The 18,131-nt window shown below is 32.7% G+C and overlaps 2 protein-coding genes across 2 annotated transcripts; one reads left to right on the top strand and one right to left on the bottom strand.

The window, feature by feature from the left end:
* Positions 1-787: 787 nt before the first annotated feature.
* On the top strand, positions 788-4,091 carry HELRODRAFT_165312 (hypothetical protein; the record flags this gene model as incomplete). Its single annotated transcript, XM_009031934.1, has 6 exons — positions 788-1,250; positions 1,805-2,027; positions 2,224-2,305; positions 2,443-2,736; positions 3,248-3,410; positions 4,039-4,091. 6 exons carry the CDS (start codon positions 788-790, stop codon positions 4,089-4,091), a joined length of 1,278 nt encoding a protein of 425 aa, XP_009030182.1.
* Positions 4,092-12,650: 8,559 nt separating this feature from the next.
* On the bottom strand, positions 12,651-14,727 carry HELRODRAFT_165313 (hypothetical protein; the record flags this gene model as incomplete). Its single annotated transcript, XM_009031935.1, has 6 exons — positions 12,651-12,749; positions 12,911-13,108; positions 13,219-13,272; positions 13,942-14,056; positions 14,444-14,610; positions 14,689-14,727. The coding sequence occupies 6 exons, from the start codon at positions 14,725-14,727 to the stop codon at positions 12,651-12,653; spliced, it is 672 nt and encodes a 223-aa protein (XP_009030183.1).
* Positions 14,728-18,131: the final 3,404 nt, after the last annotated feature.

Consider the following 18,131-nt stretch of genomic DNA (forward strand, 5'->3'; position numbering starts at 1 on the left):
TAATCTCAAGTCCCTATAGTTGGAATCAAAAGTAATCAGCACTTTGTTGAGACTATCTTTATAGTTGTTCTCATGGTAATCAAGGATCTTCTTTATTCTTGTAGACGTTTGCTTGGCTAAATTTCAAGCACCCACCATCACGGTCCATGTTTGTTTCAGTCATTAAATTAGCATTTCATGTACAAACATTTTTGTTTAGGATTTTTTCCCTAAAGTTTGTGATATAAACAAGTTATAATCTGATAGCGCTGTAATGAAATGAAATAATAATCTTTCAAGACAAATCTCAACCACGGAATATAAATTTTTCTCGTTTCCCATTTTCTAGCCTGCTGAAACGGAGCATTACGAGTTATGATCTGCTGCCATTGATCCCTGCTTCACTCTCACGCCAAAACATTTTTCACAAAATTTGTACTTAGAAATTTAAACATCATTAGATTATTCACTTATCTTAGAATGCATTAAGAAAAGTAATAAAAAAAATTGATGTTTTATTTTATTTAAAAGTTAATGAACACAAACAGACTCATATTTTTCAACCTATGATTCTGCATCCCTTAAAGCTTCAATTACTGAAGCTTTAATTAATTACTTGATGTTCGAGCACTTTATGCTTTTTGTGTTTTAATGGTGGTGTTGTTTAAAATTGATATTGTCTTTCGTCACTAATGACTGTTTTAATTGCTGTTGCCATCTTTTTGTTAGTATCCATTTTCAATTGTTAATGTTAGTTTTTAAAATTTGTATAGATTGGTCTAAAATACATCAAAAACAATTTGACAAAATGGATTCTATAGACGATTATCAGAAGAAAAAGGAAGAAAGAAAAGTGCAGTTGTTTGGCAGTCCTATTGCAACTTCAACAGTGATGAAACAGAAGACAAACAGCCATGCTAAGACGAGCAGCATTTTCCCAAGCGCTAACAAAATTGCAAAAAAGACTGATCACTCTGCTAAGGTTGAAACTTCAGTCAATTGCTCTACTGCCAAAAATTCCACAAAGAATGTTAGAAGAAGTTCTAATAGATTGATGTCCCCTTTAGTTTTCAGAGCACAGGTCACATCAACAAAAAATATGGATCTTAATTTTGCAAAATCAACATTATCTAGTACAAAACTTACTTTTTCTAAACAAGCTACGAAAACATCTACAAAAAATATTGACAAAACTAAAACAACATGCTCTGAATCAGCAGCTAGAATGGCAATTGTAAATGATGTAAAATTTTCTGCTAAAAAATTTCCATGTAAGTGTTTTTCAATTCTTGCTTTTGTAAGATTTTTAATTAATTTTTTAGCCAATTAGCTCATTTTAGAAAAGCCTTACGTTTTTATTACATGCTAAATGGTTTGAGCCAACTTTGCAAAACTCCAGAAGACCACATGCAATACTTTGTGTTTGTACTGTGGTGTGGTACTTGAATATAATGCAGATAAGTGTGCTACATATTTTTAACTTTAATTTTTAAAAGTAAGCAGTCTTAAATTTACAAATATTGAGTAAGAGAAAATATGAAAGGTATAAAATTTCATTGTTTTACAGCTGTTTGATGTATAACATTAATCTTTCGAAGTTACTTACAAAATTATTCATGTTTTATAAAAAAAATTTCTTTCTTTCTTTTTTAGTGCAAAAAAGTTTTAGTTTTGCTGCTTCTTTTTTATCTTTTAAACATTCTCACAGCTGTTAGAAATGCATGAAAAATTTGGTATTCCATACAAAACGCCTTCTAACTTCTTTGATTTATTATTTGTTACTTCAAGTTTAACATTTTAATTTCAGTTTCACCTAAACATGCAGCAACTGGTAACAATACCACATTATCCTCTACAAATGTACACCAACCTGCCAGAAATAAATTTGACTTGGCTGCCAGTCTAGAAAAGCCTTTAACCTGGGTTCCATATTCTGGCAAAGTTAAGCCACTGGCAACTCATGATGAAGAACCTGTGAAGTATCTGAAAACGAAAGTTGTTGCTTCCCTGAGAGACAAGGAGTTGAAAGAAGTAAAAGTTAAAACGAGGTTAGTTAGCCATCGCATTCTGCATACATAGAAAAGACATTGTCATCGATGTCTAGAGAAATTTAAATAAAATAAAAATTAGCCAGAACTTTTTTATTAATTAAATTAGAACTGCATTGGATATCAAAGTGGTTCCAGTGCATATTCATAAAGTAATATCTTTCCTTTCAATTGCACTTATCAACCATCCAACAAGATTGACTCCGGACATGGAAAACAGTCCTATTTTAGCCTGCAGTTGTGTAACACAGGACAGCAGACTTTTGTGGAATCTTTTTGTTAGTTGCTATCATTGTTGCTTGCCGCCAGATGTCTCGTGTGAGACCACACTGTGAGTCCATATTCAATCGCTAGATTTCAAGTAGTTTGTTGATATTGTGGTTGTTCCATGTCTGACACCAGCCTATTGGTTTAGCTGCAACCTCTACAAGATTTTACTAAGGTCTGTTGTGTTGAGGTGAGTTGGTTGTTGGAGAGGTTTGGCACATTTGGAGATGTTGTTGATGTTGTTTCATTTGGATTTGTGACTATTGAGATGGATGCTACGGTCGGAAGTTATGCAAGTGTCTGTTTCCTTTCATTTTATGAGGACGATGGGTTTGCATTAAGGTTTGGTGACAGGCATGTTGATTGGGAAAGTATTGGGACAAGTTGTGATGGTACAAAGGGCGGCTTTCTGTACAGTTTGATTGGGTTTTGCAGTGCAAAAGTCAGAAGTTTTGAAAGCTTGGAGTCGGAGTTTTTTAATTTATTACTTTTGAAAAATAGTTGTTTGTTATGGTAAGGCATTACTTTTTTAAGACAAATAATTTTGAGTAACGCATAAATCGACAAAATTTTTAGAATACTTCTGGTGGGGTGAATATCCATTCATCTCTTCAGTCTTATTTGTCCGTGCTTATTCCTACACATACAACACGTGTGTGTATTATACAATTTTGAACTTAGTTAATTATCTTGAATAAGCCTCTAATCACTATGACACATCATCGTTTTGTGTGCGTCTGACTGTTCTGTGCTGCTAACCAGCTTGTTGCAAAATTTTACTTGATGAATATGCAAGCATTTTTGAATATGCAAACGTCATTAATGAAGCTATTTTACTGTCGGACTATGGAAGAATTTTGAAAAGTTGCGTTGTGTGAAATGATATTATTTTTATTTGATGATTACAAAAAATATGTGGGCATGGTGCTGTGCGTGTCATTAAAACAACTCAGGAAGATGTTGTGATTAATGTGTGGATGAGTTTGCTTTGGTGGCCAACATTCCCGCACCTCATTGTGATGAATATGGTAGAAGTAAAAAAATTCATTTTCAAATTGTTGGCTCCGGAGTTGAAGGAAGTGAAAGATTTCATTTTATTCTATTTTACTTCAATCGGTGTGTTGCAAAAAAAGTAGTCCAATAATTTCAAGAAATTTTATATTTAGAGTCTTTCTGTTTATCGTTTATGTTATCGGAAAAATTGCTTTAAAAAAGAATGATAGTTATTAGGCGGTGGTCGGGGCCAGTGTTGTATCTGGGCAACTTTAGTGGGGGGCCAAACATGGTTCAATTTGTTTCATCTTTTTTGTTATCACGTTATTTCTTCGTCCAAAATGGCAATTTTTGGTTGAAACAATGAGTTTTACTGACTTTTAATACAAAAACTGCTTACCATGGGTGTTCGTTTGGGATATGATGAATTCAGCAACCAGAGTTGCTAGAAAGGACAGCGAGTGTCTGGATGATGCTTCAGGATGCGCTTGTAGCAAGTTGGGCCGGTTTGGTGGTTTTGATGATATAATGTAATAAGATTTGATTTGGTTGCAAGTGTTAAAGTTATAATATACTCACTCGTCTGTGGTTGGTTCGGGGAAGGGTGCCCCACCAGACCATGAAGGAAGAAAATAGTGAACATTCCGTGTCAAGTATTCAACGTCATAACTAAGTGCTGAATTCATCATATCTCAACTTTTTTGTTAAACGTTATTAATAAATGTTGCAATCTAAAAAACATTATTTTTAGGGCTGACCGGCGTGTTGAAACAAAACAATCTCAAAAGAATCGACGTTTCCTAGAGCAGATGTCAAGAAGAGTGAAAAAGTAAAGACATCGCTACATTGTAATTTCATTGACGAACTATTTTTGATATATGTAATTAAATCACAAAATAAAAACTAAATATCTCATTTGTAAATTGACTCATTTTTTTTAAATTTTATATTATTCACCTTGTTATTGGTTGGATTGTTTCTTATACATTTACATAAGTTAACATATAATTAATTTAATTTACATTTAATTAAGTTTACATTTAATATTTTATATTTAAACATTCGTTTTTAAAAATATGCTTTTAAATTTTAAAGTTTTGAAAAATTTGTGTAAAGAATGAACATCAACTAGACACTAGAAACCGGCTTGGTTTTTAGTTCTACTGGTTGGGTCGTTCAATTCTTTTGTGTAGTTTACAATTGGTTTTAAAGAACGGCACAAATGTTATCCTGTACCGTAAGGTGTAGTAGCAGAATTTCTCGGTTCCGAAATTGTGTTCACTTGAAATCTTAAGATTTTTGCCACTAAAACATATATAACCTATTTATTTATATTATTTGTCTTGTTAATCGATATTTGTGTTTTAAGATATAATAAAAGGTAATGTTATATATTTTCGGGTTCTACCAATTTCTAGGGTGTGTAAGGGGGTGTACCCTCATAAAACTGCACTTGTAAAAATTTTGGTTAGGAATTGTTTGGTCCATGCGCAATTTTTTTTGTATTTAACCAAATTAATCAGCAAAAATGACTGCGAAAATATTTAGTCAGTTAAGAATCTTATAGTTGTGCATTTTTGTCTATTTGTAATAAATTAATTCCTAAACTGCGCAGTTGAAGATAAGTTTCAGTTTGTTACATCTACACACGATACAAATGTTGAAAGTTCCATGCATCTAGAGGATGCTAATAATTAACTAAGTCTGCATGTTTTGTGTTTGATCCGGAAGAAATCAGTGTAACACAGCCGCAGTGATGCTGATGATGACGATGAGAGTCACCAAGGATGCTAAGGTGATGGAGATCGCGATCATTCTTCTTTTGGTTATCCTGCTCCGTCCATGCACCTGTGCATTGTTCAATTTTTAATGCATTTAAAATTTGAATAAGCAGACATGTTTGTGAAACAATTGTTAAGATGAGAATAAGAGTGTTGTCATGGTATGTATATTGCATAACTTCAAGCAGTGTTAAACAAATTTGCTTGAATGCTTCATGTTTTCATAAACTTCTTTTAAAAAGATATGTTATGATTCTTTGGCTACCAGTCAATTTCAGTTCAGATCGGCAAACGTTTCACCGATCTGCAAAAAAGGCGACAAAACTAGCTACAAATTATCGCCCGGTTTCTTTAGCATCAGTTCCGTGTAAAATAATGGAAATTATAATTCGAAAAAGTGTAGAAGATCATCTTTTAAGGAATGACATAATAGTAAAACAACAACATTGTTTTGTTAAGGGCAAATCATGCACAACAAATCTACTTGAAACTATTGGTTTTACTTTCTATAATTTGGAAAATTCTATTCCAGTGGATGTAGTCCTGCTTGAATTTGCAAAGGCAGTTCCACCCAGAAGATTATTAGCTAAATTAAATGCTTATGGAGTAAATGGATCGGTGTATATAAATAGATTGAATCGTTTCTTAAAAATGTCAAAGTTAGACCTGGTTGTCGAACTGTCAAAACATAAGTCTAAACAAATGCCTCGGAGAATCAAAACGTGGAAGCTGAAAGCAATATTCATCGAGAAAAATTTCAACAGATTGTCGCCACACAGTTAGACCACCAATCGCAAGCCAGTACAGATTTTTATAAACGCTGCAACTACAGTTTGTGGGAAAACTGGTAGAAAACGTCAGCATGAACGGGACACTTGGTGGTGGAATGACAGTGTACAAAATGCAAGAGCTGAAAAGAAAGTTGCATTAAAGCAATGGCAAAAATCAAAGTCTGTTGATGACCAAAAAATTTTCCGTGAAAAGAACAACTATGAAAGACGTCATCTGGCTTGGACAGATCAGTGCAGAGAGTGGCTCACTAAAAGCAAAGGTGAACAAATGAAATCTCTGTATCGTATAGCAAAACAAGCAAAGCGTACAAAAAAGACATAGTTGGTGCCTCACGTATCAGAAACGACAAAAATGAGATGGTTCTTGAACAAGATGAGATCAAGCTACAGTGAGAGAATACTTCAACCGTCTGTTAAATGAAACAAATCCCATCAATGTCAACTTTGACGCTCCATCCATCGAAGGTTCGATTTCAGACATCACTGTAAAGGAGCTTACAGAAGCTCTGAAAGTTATGAAGGATGGAAAGGCAGCAGGGCCCTCTGCACTCACAAATGACATTATCAAAGCATCTGGTACTGCAAGTATCCAAACGTTACTACAACATTGCCGTGAAATCTGGAGAAATTGCTCAATGCCGACTGAATGGAACTATAGCATGACAGTTCCGCTATACAAAGGCAAAGGTGATCCATTGAACTGTTCATCATATCGGGGTATACGTCTAATAGAACACTCCCTGAAAATTGTCGAGAAAATCATTGAGAGAAGATTAACGTCGTGCATCACAATCGGAAATTATCAATTTGGTTTCCTAGTGGGGAAATTAACAATTGATGCTATTCACATCCTTTGGCAACTGCAAGAAAAGTACCTCGCAAAGCATCAACAACTATTACACATTTTTGTAGACCTTGAAAAAGCATTTGATCGAGTTCCCCGTGAAGCAATCAGATGGAGTCTACGTCGACAACTCATTCCAGAATATCTTGTTCTACTTGTGATGGAAATGTATACAAATACTAAGACTCTTGTCAGCACAACGGTTGGAAACACAGATGCATTTGACATCGGCGTTGGAGTTCACCAAGGCTCGATTCTCAGTCCACTGTTATTTATAACTGTGATGGAAGAAATCACAAAACCGATACGCACTGGTGACATTTGGAATCTAATATATGCTGATGATATCGTTTTAACAGCCACGTCTGAGCAGAATGCTGCACAGATGTTTGAAGATTGGAACACCAGACTCGCCGATCATGGATTCAAAGTCAACATCAGCAAAACCAAAGCAATGAACACTGGTGAGCCCATCCAATCTACAGCTACTGGATGATGGCCCTGTTCAGTTTGTAAAGCTGGTGTAGGTAACAATTCAATCAAGTGTAACCAGTGGTGTCACAAACGTTGTTCAAAAATAATTGGTACTTTATCTAAAGTGTCCAATTTTGTTTGTCCTGCTTGCATCAATCCACAACAACAAATTCGAAATAGCAATGTTTTTGAAGTTATTAAGGTAGAGAAAGTCACATCGCTTCAATATCTAGGGGATGTTCTGGATTGTACTGGAACAGCTGAAGTTGCCGTGAAGCCTGGAATAAATGGCGTCTCTTTGCCTCTATATTGATGCGGCGTGACATCACACTATCACTACGATCAAGACTTTATAAATTTGTGATACGTCCGGTGTTGTTATATGGTGCAGAAACATGGCCAATGACAACCAAACTGGAACAACTACTTCAACGAACCGACATGAAAATGCTCCGATGGATGCAACGAATTAGTCTGAAGGACCACATCAAATCTACCGAAATCCTGCGTCGTGCTGGTTTAGATGATATAAAGAACGAATGCCGGCAACACCGTCTGAGGTGGTTTGGTCATGTCAAACCAAGTGGAAACAGTGCCATAACTTCTTTTGCAGATGTTGAAGTACCTGGCACACGTCCCAAAGGCCGTCCAAAGAATCTGGTCGCAGACAATCGAGCAAGACATGAAAGCTCTAAATTTAAATGAAATGGATACAACTGAACGCCTAATTTGGCGCAAAAAGTTGATGGCAAAGAAAACAACGGCCTACCTCGGGAAACCGGGTCTCTGGACGCAAAACGAAGATTGATTGATTGTTTCTTAAAAACAGAAGACAAAAAATTGTTCAAGGTGAAACTCTTTCTGACGGCTAAAATTTATAGTATTTTCCTTAGGGTTCTGTTATTGGTCCTCTACTCTTCATTCTCTAAATCAATGACTTATCAACTAATCTGAAAAATACAACAGAACTGTTTGCAGATGATATTAAAATCTTGAGAGCATATCGTCAGATAAAGATTTAGTCGAACGTAAATTTGATTTGAATGAGGCGGACACTTCTACGGTTCAATATTGAAATTCTGTGCACTAGGTATCAGGCATTAAAAAATGTTCACTGTATATACATGGAATACTTTTTGCTGAATCCGAGAGAGATCTTGAAGTGATTTTTTTAAAATAACTTGAAATGAGAAAATCAAGTCATCACAACATCAAACAAAGCAAATCAAATACTTATACCTAACTTATTCGTACACTGTTAGAGTTTGCAGTATCAGTTTGGTCCCAAATCTAAAGGGTGATAGCGAGGTGATCGAAAGAGTTCAGCACAGAGCAACAATGTTGGCTCCATCTATTAGAAACCTAGCTTACGAAGATCGTCTTAAAAAATTAGGTTGGTGGAAAGAAGAAAAAGAGGAGGCTCGATTCAGTTGTTTAAAATCATGCATAATTTGGACAAAGTTGATTTAAATAATTGTTTTGGCATAACGCGAGGTCACAGTTTCCAAATACTGTTAAAACTCAATGTTGGAGAACCATTTTCGAGTTGAAATAGCTAACTTAAATAACACTGATTTGTATTCCTTAAACAATTTGGACTTTATTAAAAAAAGGAAACCTTTTTTGTTAAATTTTGGGACGTCAAATTCACATTGCTTGTGGCTTTCAATTGTCTAAAGCTGCTTCCTTACAATGACAAACATGTCGGTAGCTCAGTCAGTAGAATAGAAGTGTCATGTCACGCGATGTTAATACGCAATGGCCTGGTTCAAATACTGTTAAAACTCAAATATTTTCCTGAGGTAATAGTTTTATTCTAAACAATTTATTCAGAAAAGTATTAGTAACATTTAGGGATAAGAAGCTACTCCATACTTTGAGTTTATTATTTATCATTGTTACTGACTGAATTTTGAAAATGTATTTATTCCAAAATGCAAAATGAAATGAATCGTCATTATATAAAACAAAATTAAATTCGCTAACCGAAATGATAGTAAAAGGCAAAACGTTGCAGTCTGTAATTAAAATGTTAACGTTTTAAGTTAAATCATTTGGTAACGTTAAAGTAAATTTCTGCTAGATTGTAAAATAGTTTTGGTGGAGGATGGTCTCATCACCTTCTACGCCAGCAGTTTTAAACCTGGGTGTCACCTTGCAATGCAACTTATCATTCGACCCCGACGGATAAGCTGACATTAAAGAATTATTTTTTAAACTGGGAACTGCACATTTGATGAGTTCGAAGACAAATGAGGAGTTTGAAATCGGTCTGCAGTTTCCGATGTCATTTTCATCTAAATTGAGTTTTTTTAATAGTGGAATCTAGGACTGAATAAATGCTGCACTTTATACCTCCAATTTATGTTATTATAACTTCGTTCGTGCCGCTCAACGTTCAAGTTCTCAATTTTCATTTACATCCATGCTTTTATTAGCAACTTGACATTTAGTGAAATTTTGACACACGAGTCACAAAACGACTTAATTTGTTATTTTCATGTAAGCAGAAACATATTTCCTGGTATTGCTGAACAATTTTAATGCAAGAAAAATTCTTATCGACAACATTGTAGAGGTAGACAGGTTGAACGTAGAACCGTTGATGCTAAATAATAATGGATGCAGACGATGTGGATGTGGATGGGAAGCTGGAACGCACACGCAAACAGTGCGTGATTTCGTAAATTTTTAAATAACTTACATCAATAACAATACATCTTTAAAAAACTAACAAAACACTAAACTAAATTTAACTACAAGTAAGTTTGTTAAAATAATTTAATTAAAATTAAAATCCGAGGTGAGCAGAAACTATTGTTCTACGTACGTACGGTGAATGGCTTAATTTTGGCCTGATTAGGCATATTAAATATATTCGGTGATTGGCCTTTGAAATTTGAAGAAATCAGTTTAACAAATGATGATAGTGAAGATATCGTCTACATCCATTATTATTTAGCATCAACGGTATCAACCAATTCAATTATTTACATCGTAAATTAAAAACTTATTCGGTTCTATCAACGAAATTAAAATTACAATTTTGAATAACTTTTGTAATACAAATACTCATTCAACCATTTTTTAAAAGATAGCTTCACCAACGACTAGCAGGTGTCCGATGAAAGACCGCCGGTAAAAGACTGCTGGACAAAAGATTGCATAACACTAAGGTCGCAAAGCAATAAGACCGCATACATAAAACAAATTCAGGCGTATCATTCAATTTATTTAACCATAACTGAAAAGTAAATAAAATTATTTGTGGAAAGTATAGATAAAAAATTGTTCAACTTACCGATTGTTTGATTGGAAGGCTTAACTGTTGTGGGACATATGTCCCATGGTTTGGCAAAAGAAAGGTTCCTTATCGCGTTCACCATCATGTCCAACTCGTTTATGTCGCTAAAATTTTCAATCAGAATAATAAAATCATATTTGGCATTGTTTTTTGTAACTTATAATGTTACCTAAAGCCAAAATTTAACAAACTCAAATCTATTAAATGCACACGTATCATACGTATATATTTAAATAAAAATGCAAAAGAATTAATAAAAACCTTTTTATGAACAGAAAAAAAACTCTATGATTAACTGAAATTTGTACGAAAAATAGAAAAACTCAATTGCACGAGTGTAATTTAATGAATGAGGACTGCTGCTGCTGTCGCTGGATTGTTAATTTTTTAACCATTGTGTATAGTTTGAATATTTTTGAATTATTTTTTAAACATTGCTTTTGCTTAAATTTTATCTTTTTCTGGTGTTTCAAACATACATCGACAAGTGCTCTGCTGATGACCCAAGGTGCTATCGGTGTAGAAACTTCCTTCATCGGTTCTAAGTCAATCTCAATCTCAAATTTATTGGCAGTATTGCTTTTGATGCTCGATTTAAATTGGTTGTCTTCAATTACTATTGACAAACTAAGTTTGTTGGTTGGTTGAGGTAATAATTTAATGATCATGTTGAATTTTTTAATTTTATATAGATATTTCTTCTGCTATGGTGTGAGGCTAATAGAAGATGGTATTCTATATGCCCCTAGACATCTTCTTAATGATTTATTGATTATTGATTCTGTTGTTTTTAAATACGAACCTCTTGTTGTACCAGAGATCTGACTGCCGTAATCTATGACTGGTCTTTACATTGCTCGATATATTTATAATAAACTTTTCTGATCTACTCTCAATTCGTATTTAAATAAGATTTTTATTAATTTAAAAGACTTCACATATTTGTTTTTAACTTTATTTGAGTGACTTATGAATTTTAATTTGCGATTAAACGTGACTCCTAAGAATTTATATTCTGATGTATATGCATGGATATATATATATCCATGTGTATATGTCAGCGATTTGTCGTGAAATATTCTCCAGTTGTGAGCAGTATTTGTATTAAAAGTCAGTAAAACAGTTTTTGCATAGAAAACCGTTTTATGCAGAAGATTTATGAAAAATAAAAAATTGGACGTGATAAACAGAAAAGATTGTCAGCGTAATTTTAGCAACACTACCATAAATCATGATAGGTTTTGGCCCCCAGTCAAAATTAAAAATGTGAACATTTTTCAAATTTAGGCCACTCCTTTAAAGTTGTCTAGATCCACCATTGAAAATGAAATATTCTTTAGTTTATGTTCTTAAAAAGGCCTTTCTTTAGTTTTTTTTATAAGAAAACGTCATTTTTTTTTATTGGAAAAGTTTTCTATATTCTTTAAAATGTCTTGGTGCTGCTTATTCTAATTTTTTGTTTTTATGTTCGATTGCTGATCTAAAGTCGTCCATATACAGAGTTAGCATGCTATCTGGTATTTTGTTAAAAATGTTATAAAACATTTGCAATTTTGTCGTCTTTATCGAAAAATTTGGTGGTTATATCAACATTGATTATTTTTGTTATTCATTAATTTTATCTTGAGATTTAAGACATTGGATGTAAATAGAAAGTATGGAACGTGAGTTAAAGTTTGTAATAAAAATATTTAAAATATTTAATGTATAAATTTTAATAAATAATTGTTCTTAAATAAAGATATTTTATTAAAATTAATAATTAGTTCAACTTATGCAAAAACTGAAAAATGTAGTATTTTTTGCAGTAAAGCCTAGCAACAAAGATCCTTTATGTTTGAAACATGGCATTCAAGCATGTTAGAGCTCTTTTGAGTAACCTTGTTATAAAAAGCACTATATAAGTGTTGAAATAATAATCTGATCATTTTGAGTTTGACGTTTAAATTTAATAATCTTTCATGTTTTGCTAAAATTCAGTAAATTTACATATATACAGGTGAGCAAGCCTCAACAAGACAAATAAACCATGCACAATGCGTATATCAAAGTTTAAAAATAATTGAAGAATTTTGGAATAGAAAAATTATATAATGAAAAGTGAAATTCGGATATACATAAATTATAAAGAATAAAATATAATTTATTTTAATTACTTTAGAATTAGCTTCACAAATTTAATATTTGTAGGAACAGAGTTGCTGATTCCTGATTCCTTTCTTGATAAATTTGGTCCAGATACGCCCGTTCTAATGAGATGTTTGATAACTGAAAAACAAAATAACAGGATTAAACTAGTTAGGTTCACTTACTTTTTTATTGATATGATCTGAATCGTACAAAGAACCTTCATAGGCCGGCCAGCTCAAATTAATTACGCAATATTTATAACATCGAGCTGGCTAGCATACACCAAAGTTAACACGTACGTCATTTTGAATTTCTCGTTTCAGATTTTCTGGTTTGAAATCTTTTAGTTTAAAGTTGCTCATACTCATGGTCAAGCGATAGATTTTGTCGATTTGTCGCAGAAGTTTTTGAAAAAGTAGGTCTTCAATGTCGTCTTTATGCTGACGATGTTCAGCTAAATGAATTTGGACTGACAAAATCATCACGCCATGTGAATGCTACCGTGTCGAACGCAATAAACGCAGTGAAAAATTGATGTCGTCATACGCGCTGAAACTCAACATGAACTCAGTACCTATGTGTGGGTTGGAACATCGCACGGTCTTACTTGATTGAGCTCAAACAACAAGTGACTAGTCTTAAACTTATACTTGAATCTGACCTATCAATGAAAAGTCATATAAATAAATTTTGTTGACCAATGAATCAACGAAAGCATATGCTCGTAGTTTAATTTGCAGCAGAATTGACTGCTGTAATTCGATAATGTACGGAATTAAAGAATATCTTCGTGATACACGGTCCATTTTCAACGCTGCGAATAGATTCTTGGCAGGATATTCGAAATTCGTTTCAATTTCGGCTTACATCAGAAATGAGCTACACTGTCTTCGTACGCCAGAAAGGATAAAATTAAAATTAGCTCTCATCGTCAGAAATTATTTAAGTTATTTATTACAAGTTATTTGAAAGAAAAACTCCAACTGGTTTCTGAAGTTGCGAACCGAAAAAGACTGAGTGTTTCCAAGATTTATTTTTTCGCGCTTTAGTAGTAGAAGATTTTTAGCATCAAATTTGGAATGCTTGGCCTGTGGAACTGGAAAAAATCAACGACACAACCCGAAAATTGTTCAAAAAACGTTTGAAGCATAATTTGTTCAGCAATCCAGAGCGAAGCTAGCGCCTCTGAGGTTCTTCATAGAGGCGCTATACAAATCATCAAATACAATTCAACGCAAAATATATTATTTATCAATTTGGTTTTCATAAATAAATTTTAAAGAAGCAGTAAAAATTGAAACAAACACGAGTGCTGGTGATGATTCATAACGTTGTATATCTTGAATTCAAGGACGAGTTGTTGTTCGAGATATTCCATGCAGCATGCCAGGTCGTTGGTCATTTTCTCTAACGTCAAACGCTCTTCCAAACGAGTATTGTTTGAACTGTTTGTATAAATTTGTTTTTTTTATTTAAATATCTCATATATTTATATATATAGTCACTAATTTTTTGCATGTTTTACTTTCATTTTTCATATTTTTCTAATGATTAGGAATTATTAAGAATTATTAATTAGGCCCAGATGCGTGGTCAAAGGTGAGGGTCCAACGAAGACGTCAACAATTTAATTCTTCTAAGTTCTATTGTATTGTAACAAGTTTAATCTAATTTGATAGTTCTAAAAATACAGTTAGATACAAGTGAATTATTATGAGCACACTACGTCGTCTAGGACGAGAAATTTTTGGCTGCTTCTCCGACTGCTGATATTTACAAAAATTAAATTTGTAATCTTATCTTAAATTCGTAATAAAAACATAAATAAATACTTTTCAATGTAAGTTTTCACAAATAAAATAGCTTTCTTGGCAGTTTGCATCAAACTGTTTCTTTTCCTAACCATGGTGTAATTAGTACCAATTGGTTGACATTCGCACGCCAAATCGTATACTAGTTGACGGTACAAGGCGGACGCATGATTGAATTGATTAAACAGCTGTCGTATGATTAAACAGCAGAAATCAATACTTCAAATTAGCAATTTAAAACAATATGGCTTGAAATTAGAACTAACCTTTGTTTTAGCATCTTGAAAATTTTCAATTTTTTCCATTAAATAAAATTATATTCACAAAGCGCGCGCAAAAATAAGAGAAAATAAATTTGTTCCTACACCGTGTTCTGCTTGTTGTACTCGACTTGTTGCCCAGAGCAACTAAATGAATGAGCACTAATTACGTGTAATTAGCAGAGCACACAATGAGACACCTGAATTGTTGTCATCGCCATCTTTTAAACTTGAATGAATAGGAAAAAATTTACATTGTGATGTCAACGATGAATTTTTTTATCTAATCTATAAGCAGAAGAATAGATAGTTGTCTGAAAAAACAACCCCCGTTTGTAAAAATTACTTTTTCTTTAAATATTGAACGTTGAAGAATAATTTCAAAATGCATCATAAACGGATATTTTATTTTTATTTAATGCTTAAAAAGACAGTAAAGAATTTTTCTAAGAAAAACTGTTGATTCATACACACATAAGCGCGCACACACACCACAGATATATATATATATATATATATATATATATATATATATATATATATATATCCAAAGCCTGCTACCAAACCGGATTAAATTTGGGATTGCTTAATATTAGATCCATTCGGTCAAAATATAATATAATTCATGATTTGTTATCAAATGATTTAGATATATGTGTACTGACCGAAACATGGCATGGATCATCTGATGATATTTCTGTGAAATTGGCTATGCCTTATGGCTTCTCATTTATGGATTATTTGCGCCCACACGACCCTAATCATGGAGGAATAATTGTATATTTTAAGAATGTTTTTAAGGTTAAAAAAAATAGAATTACCAGTGGTAAATTCCTTTGAATCACTTGCTATTAAAATTCGGTGCGGTAAAAAAACGATTCTGTTATTGGCAGTTTATCGACCGGGTTCTGTACCAATTACTCCTGCATTTTTTGATGAGCTTACATCACTCTTGGAGCAGATTTAGTTATTGGCGGACTATGTCATTCTTACGGAGGATTTGAATGTTCTTTTGGAAAAGGTTGGAGATACTCATTCAATCCGGTTGGTAGATGTTTTTCATGCATTTAACCTTGAAAATAGAGTTAAGGAAACTACCCATGTACATGGTGGTATCTTGGATCTAGTGGTATCCTCAATGGAATTGCCTGTGTCCTCGTGTACCGTAGGTCCATATGGTATTTATTCCGATCATGGTCTGGTCCAAGTATGTTTTTCGATTCCGCTAAATTATTTTGTTAGAAAAAAAAGACTGGTTCGTTCATGGAATCGTGTGGATTTTGATAAATTTGCCGCGGTAATAATAAACTCGCCTATTGATGGACCTTTTAAATCAGATGATCCTGAATACTTATTTGATCTTTACAAAAAAGAAGTTAAAAATATTATAGATATTGTTGCACCGAAACACTATGTGATGACTAGAAATAATGCTGCTTCGCCTTGGTTCGATGAAGAATGTTGGCAGACTAAGCTACGCTGCAGAAGACTTGAAAGAGCTTATTGACTTAATCCTGGGGATGTTAGCAAGAAAAGGTTCGTTGATGCTATGTTGAAGAAACAGTCATTGCTCTCAGAAAAAAGGAAAGCCTACTGGAGAAATATGATTGAAATAAATGGCTCCAATCCAAAGAAACTCTGGATGACAATTAACAGGGTTTTATGCAAGATGAATTCTGTTGATTCACTTAATATGTCAGATGAGTTAAATTCTGATGATTTTGCTCAATTTTTTAAAGATAAGGTTGACAACATACTAGAGACGATGCCTTGTATCAAAGAGCCTATTGTTTCAAACAATCGGATGAGTGAATGTGCTGAACTTTCATTATTTCAGTGCTGTTCCAGTGATGAGATTCGTCAAGTTATTTTGGATTCACCTACAAAGTCGTGCCCACTGGATGATTTGCCAACTAAAATACTTAAAAAATACGTTCATCTGTTTCTCCCGTTTTTGACTGTTTTTGTAAATGTATGTTTAACTTATGGGCATTAAGCAGCATTTCGGTTCTTGTAATTAAATGTAATTATGAAAATGAAATTTTATTTTTTTGTTTTTTTTTATTTTTTATGTTCTTTATTAGTCAGTACTATCATTATGTTGTTTTAATTCTTGTGTCGGTTAATAATTCGTTGTGAGGCTTGTTGATTATTGCGTTGAATTTTTGTACATAACTAGTAACTTGTGTGGATAAATCCTAAAAATCGTCATTTGAATAAGTATTACTTTTTTTTGGTCATCTATTTATTTATTGATTTTGTGTTAAATATATGTGTGTTCTGACATTTAACTGAGTGACAATCAACTTTCTTTCTTTTGTCTTATTTATTTTTTCTTGCACTTATGACTTATTGTAGGCGCTTTTGAGATTTTATTAAAAAGCGATTTATAAATTTTCATTTAATAATAATAATATAATTATTATTATTATTATTATATATATATATATATATATATATATATATATATATATATATTATAATGTTGGAAGGAGACCATGTTTTAAAGTTTGTTTTCTCAATTTTCCTTACTAGAATTTTCTCGAAAATGTTCAATTTATTGAAAATTTTGACTTCACAATTTTTCACATTTTATAAGCGCTGATGATGAGTAAAACCGAAATTTGACCTATAGGGTTCACGATGAACACCAACAACTTTTTTAATTAACTTTAATAAATCAGATAATAATTATAAAATTACTGTTAGAAATATTGAAAAGCCCAATAGTAAACTTTCAAAAGCTAAGAATTCGTTAGATTTTATCAAATTATGCATCAATTATGGTCTCCTTCCAGCAAATATAACAGCAATAAAACAGATGATGTTGAACTTCTTAGTAATGACTGCAATACTAATTTTGAAATGATAGCTGTAACTAAAACATGGCTCAAAGATGATTTGTCAACAGTAATTCATATTTCAAATTATAAATTTATGTTTGAAAACAGAATTGGAGGGTGAATGTTCATCGAAAACAAGTTAAATTTTTTTATAAGAGATGATCTCAGTCTTAAAAGTAAAAATGTTGAAAGTACGGCTGTCGAAATGTTACTAAATCGCAAACCTAACGAAAACCTAACGTTATCATCATTTTCATTAACAAGTCTCCAGATTATGATGCATTCTCTTTTGTTAATTTAATTAATAAAAGTAAAAATGTTAACAACAAATCAATTTATATCTGGAGACTTCAACATAAATCTCTTGGCCCATGACAAAAAATATTGCTCAGTTTTTTAAAATAGTATGTATTCTTTGAATTTTATACCGTTAATAGCTAATGCTACTAGGATATCTGATCATTTTTGCACGCTTGTGGTTAACATTTTCACAGACAACAATTTAATTAATTTTTGTGATTTTTCAGGAATTATATATCCAGATTTATCTGATCACTTGCCAATATTTTGTTTGTGTGATGATATTAATACAAAGCTATTAAAAAT

This window comes from Helobdella robusta (assembly GCF_000326865.2).
Source record: "Helobdella robusta unplaced genomic scaffold HELROscaffold_8, whole genome shotgun sequence".
Taxonomy (NCBI): domain Eukaryota; kingdom Metazoa; phylum Annelida; class Clitellata; order Rhynchobdellida; family Glossiphoniidae; genus Helobdella; species Helobdella robusta.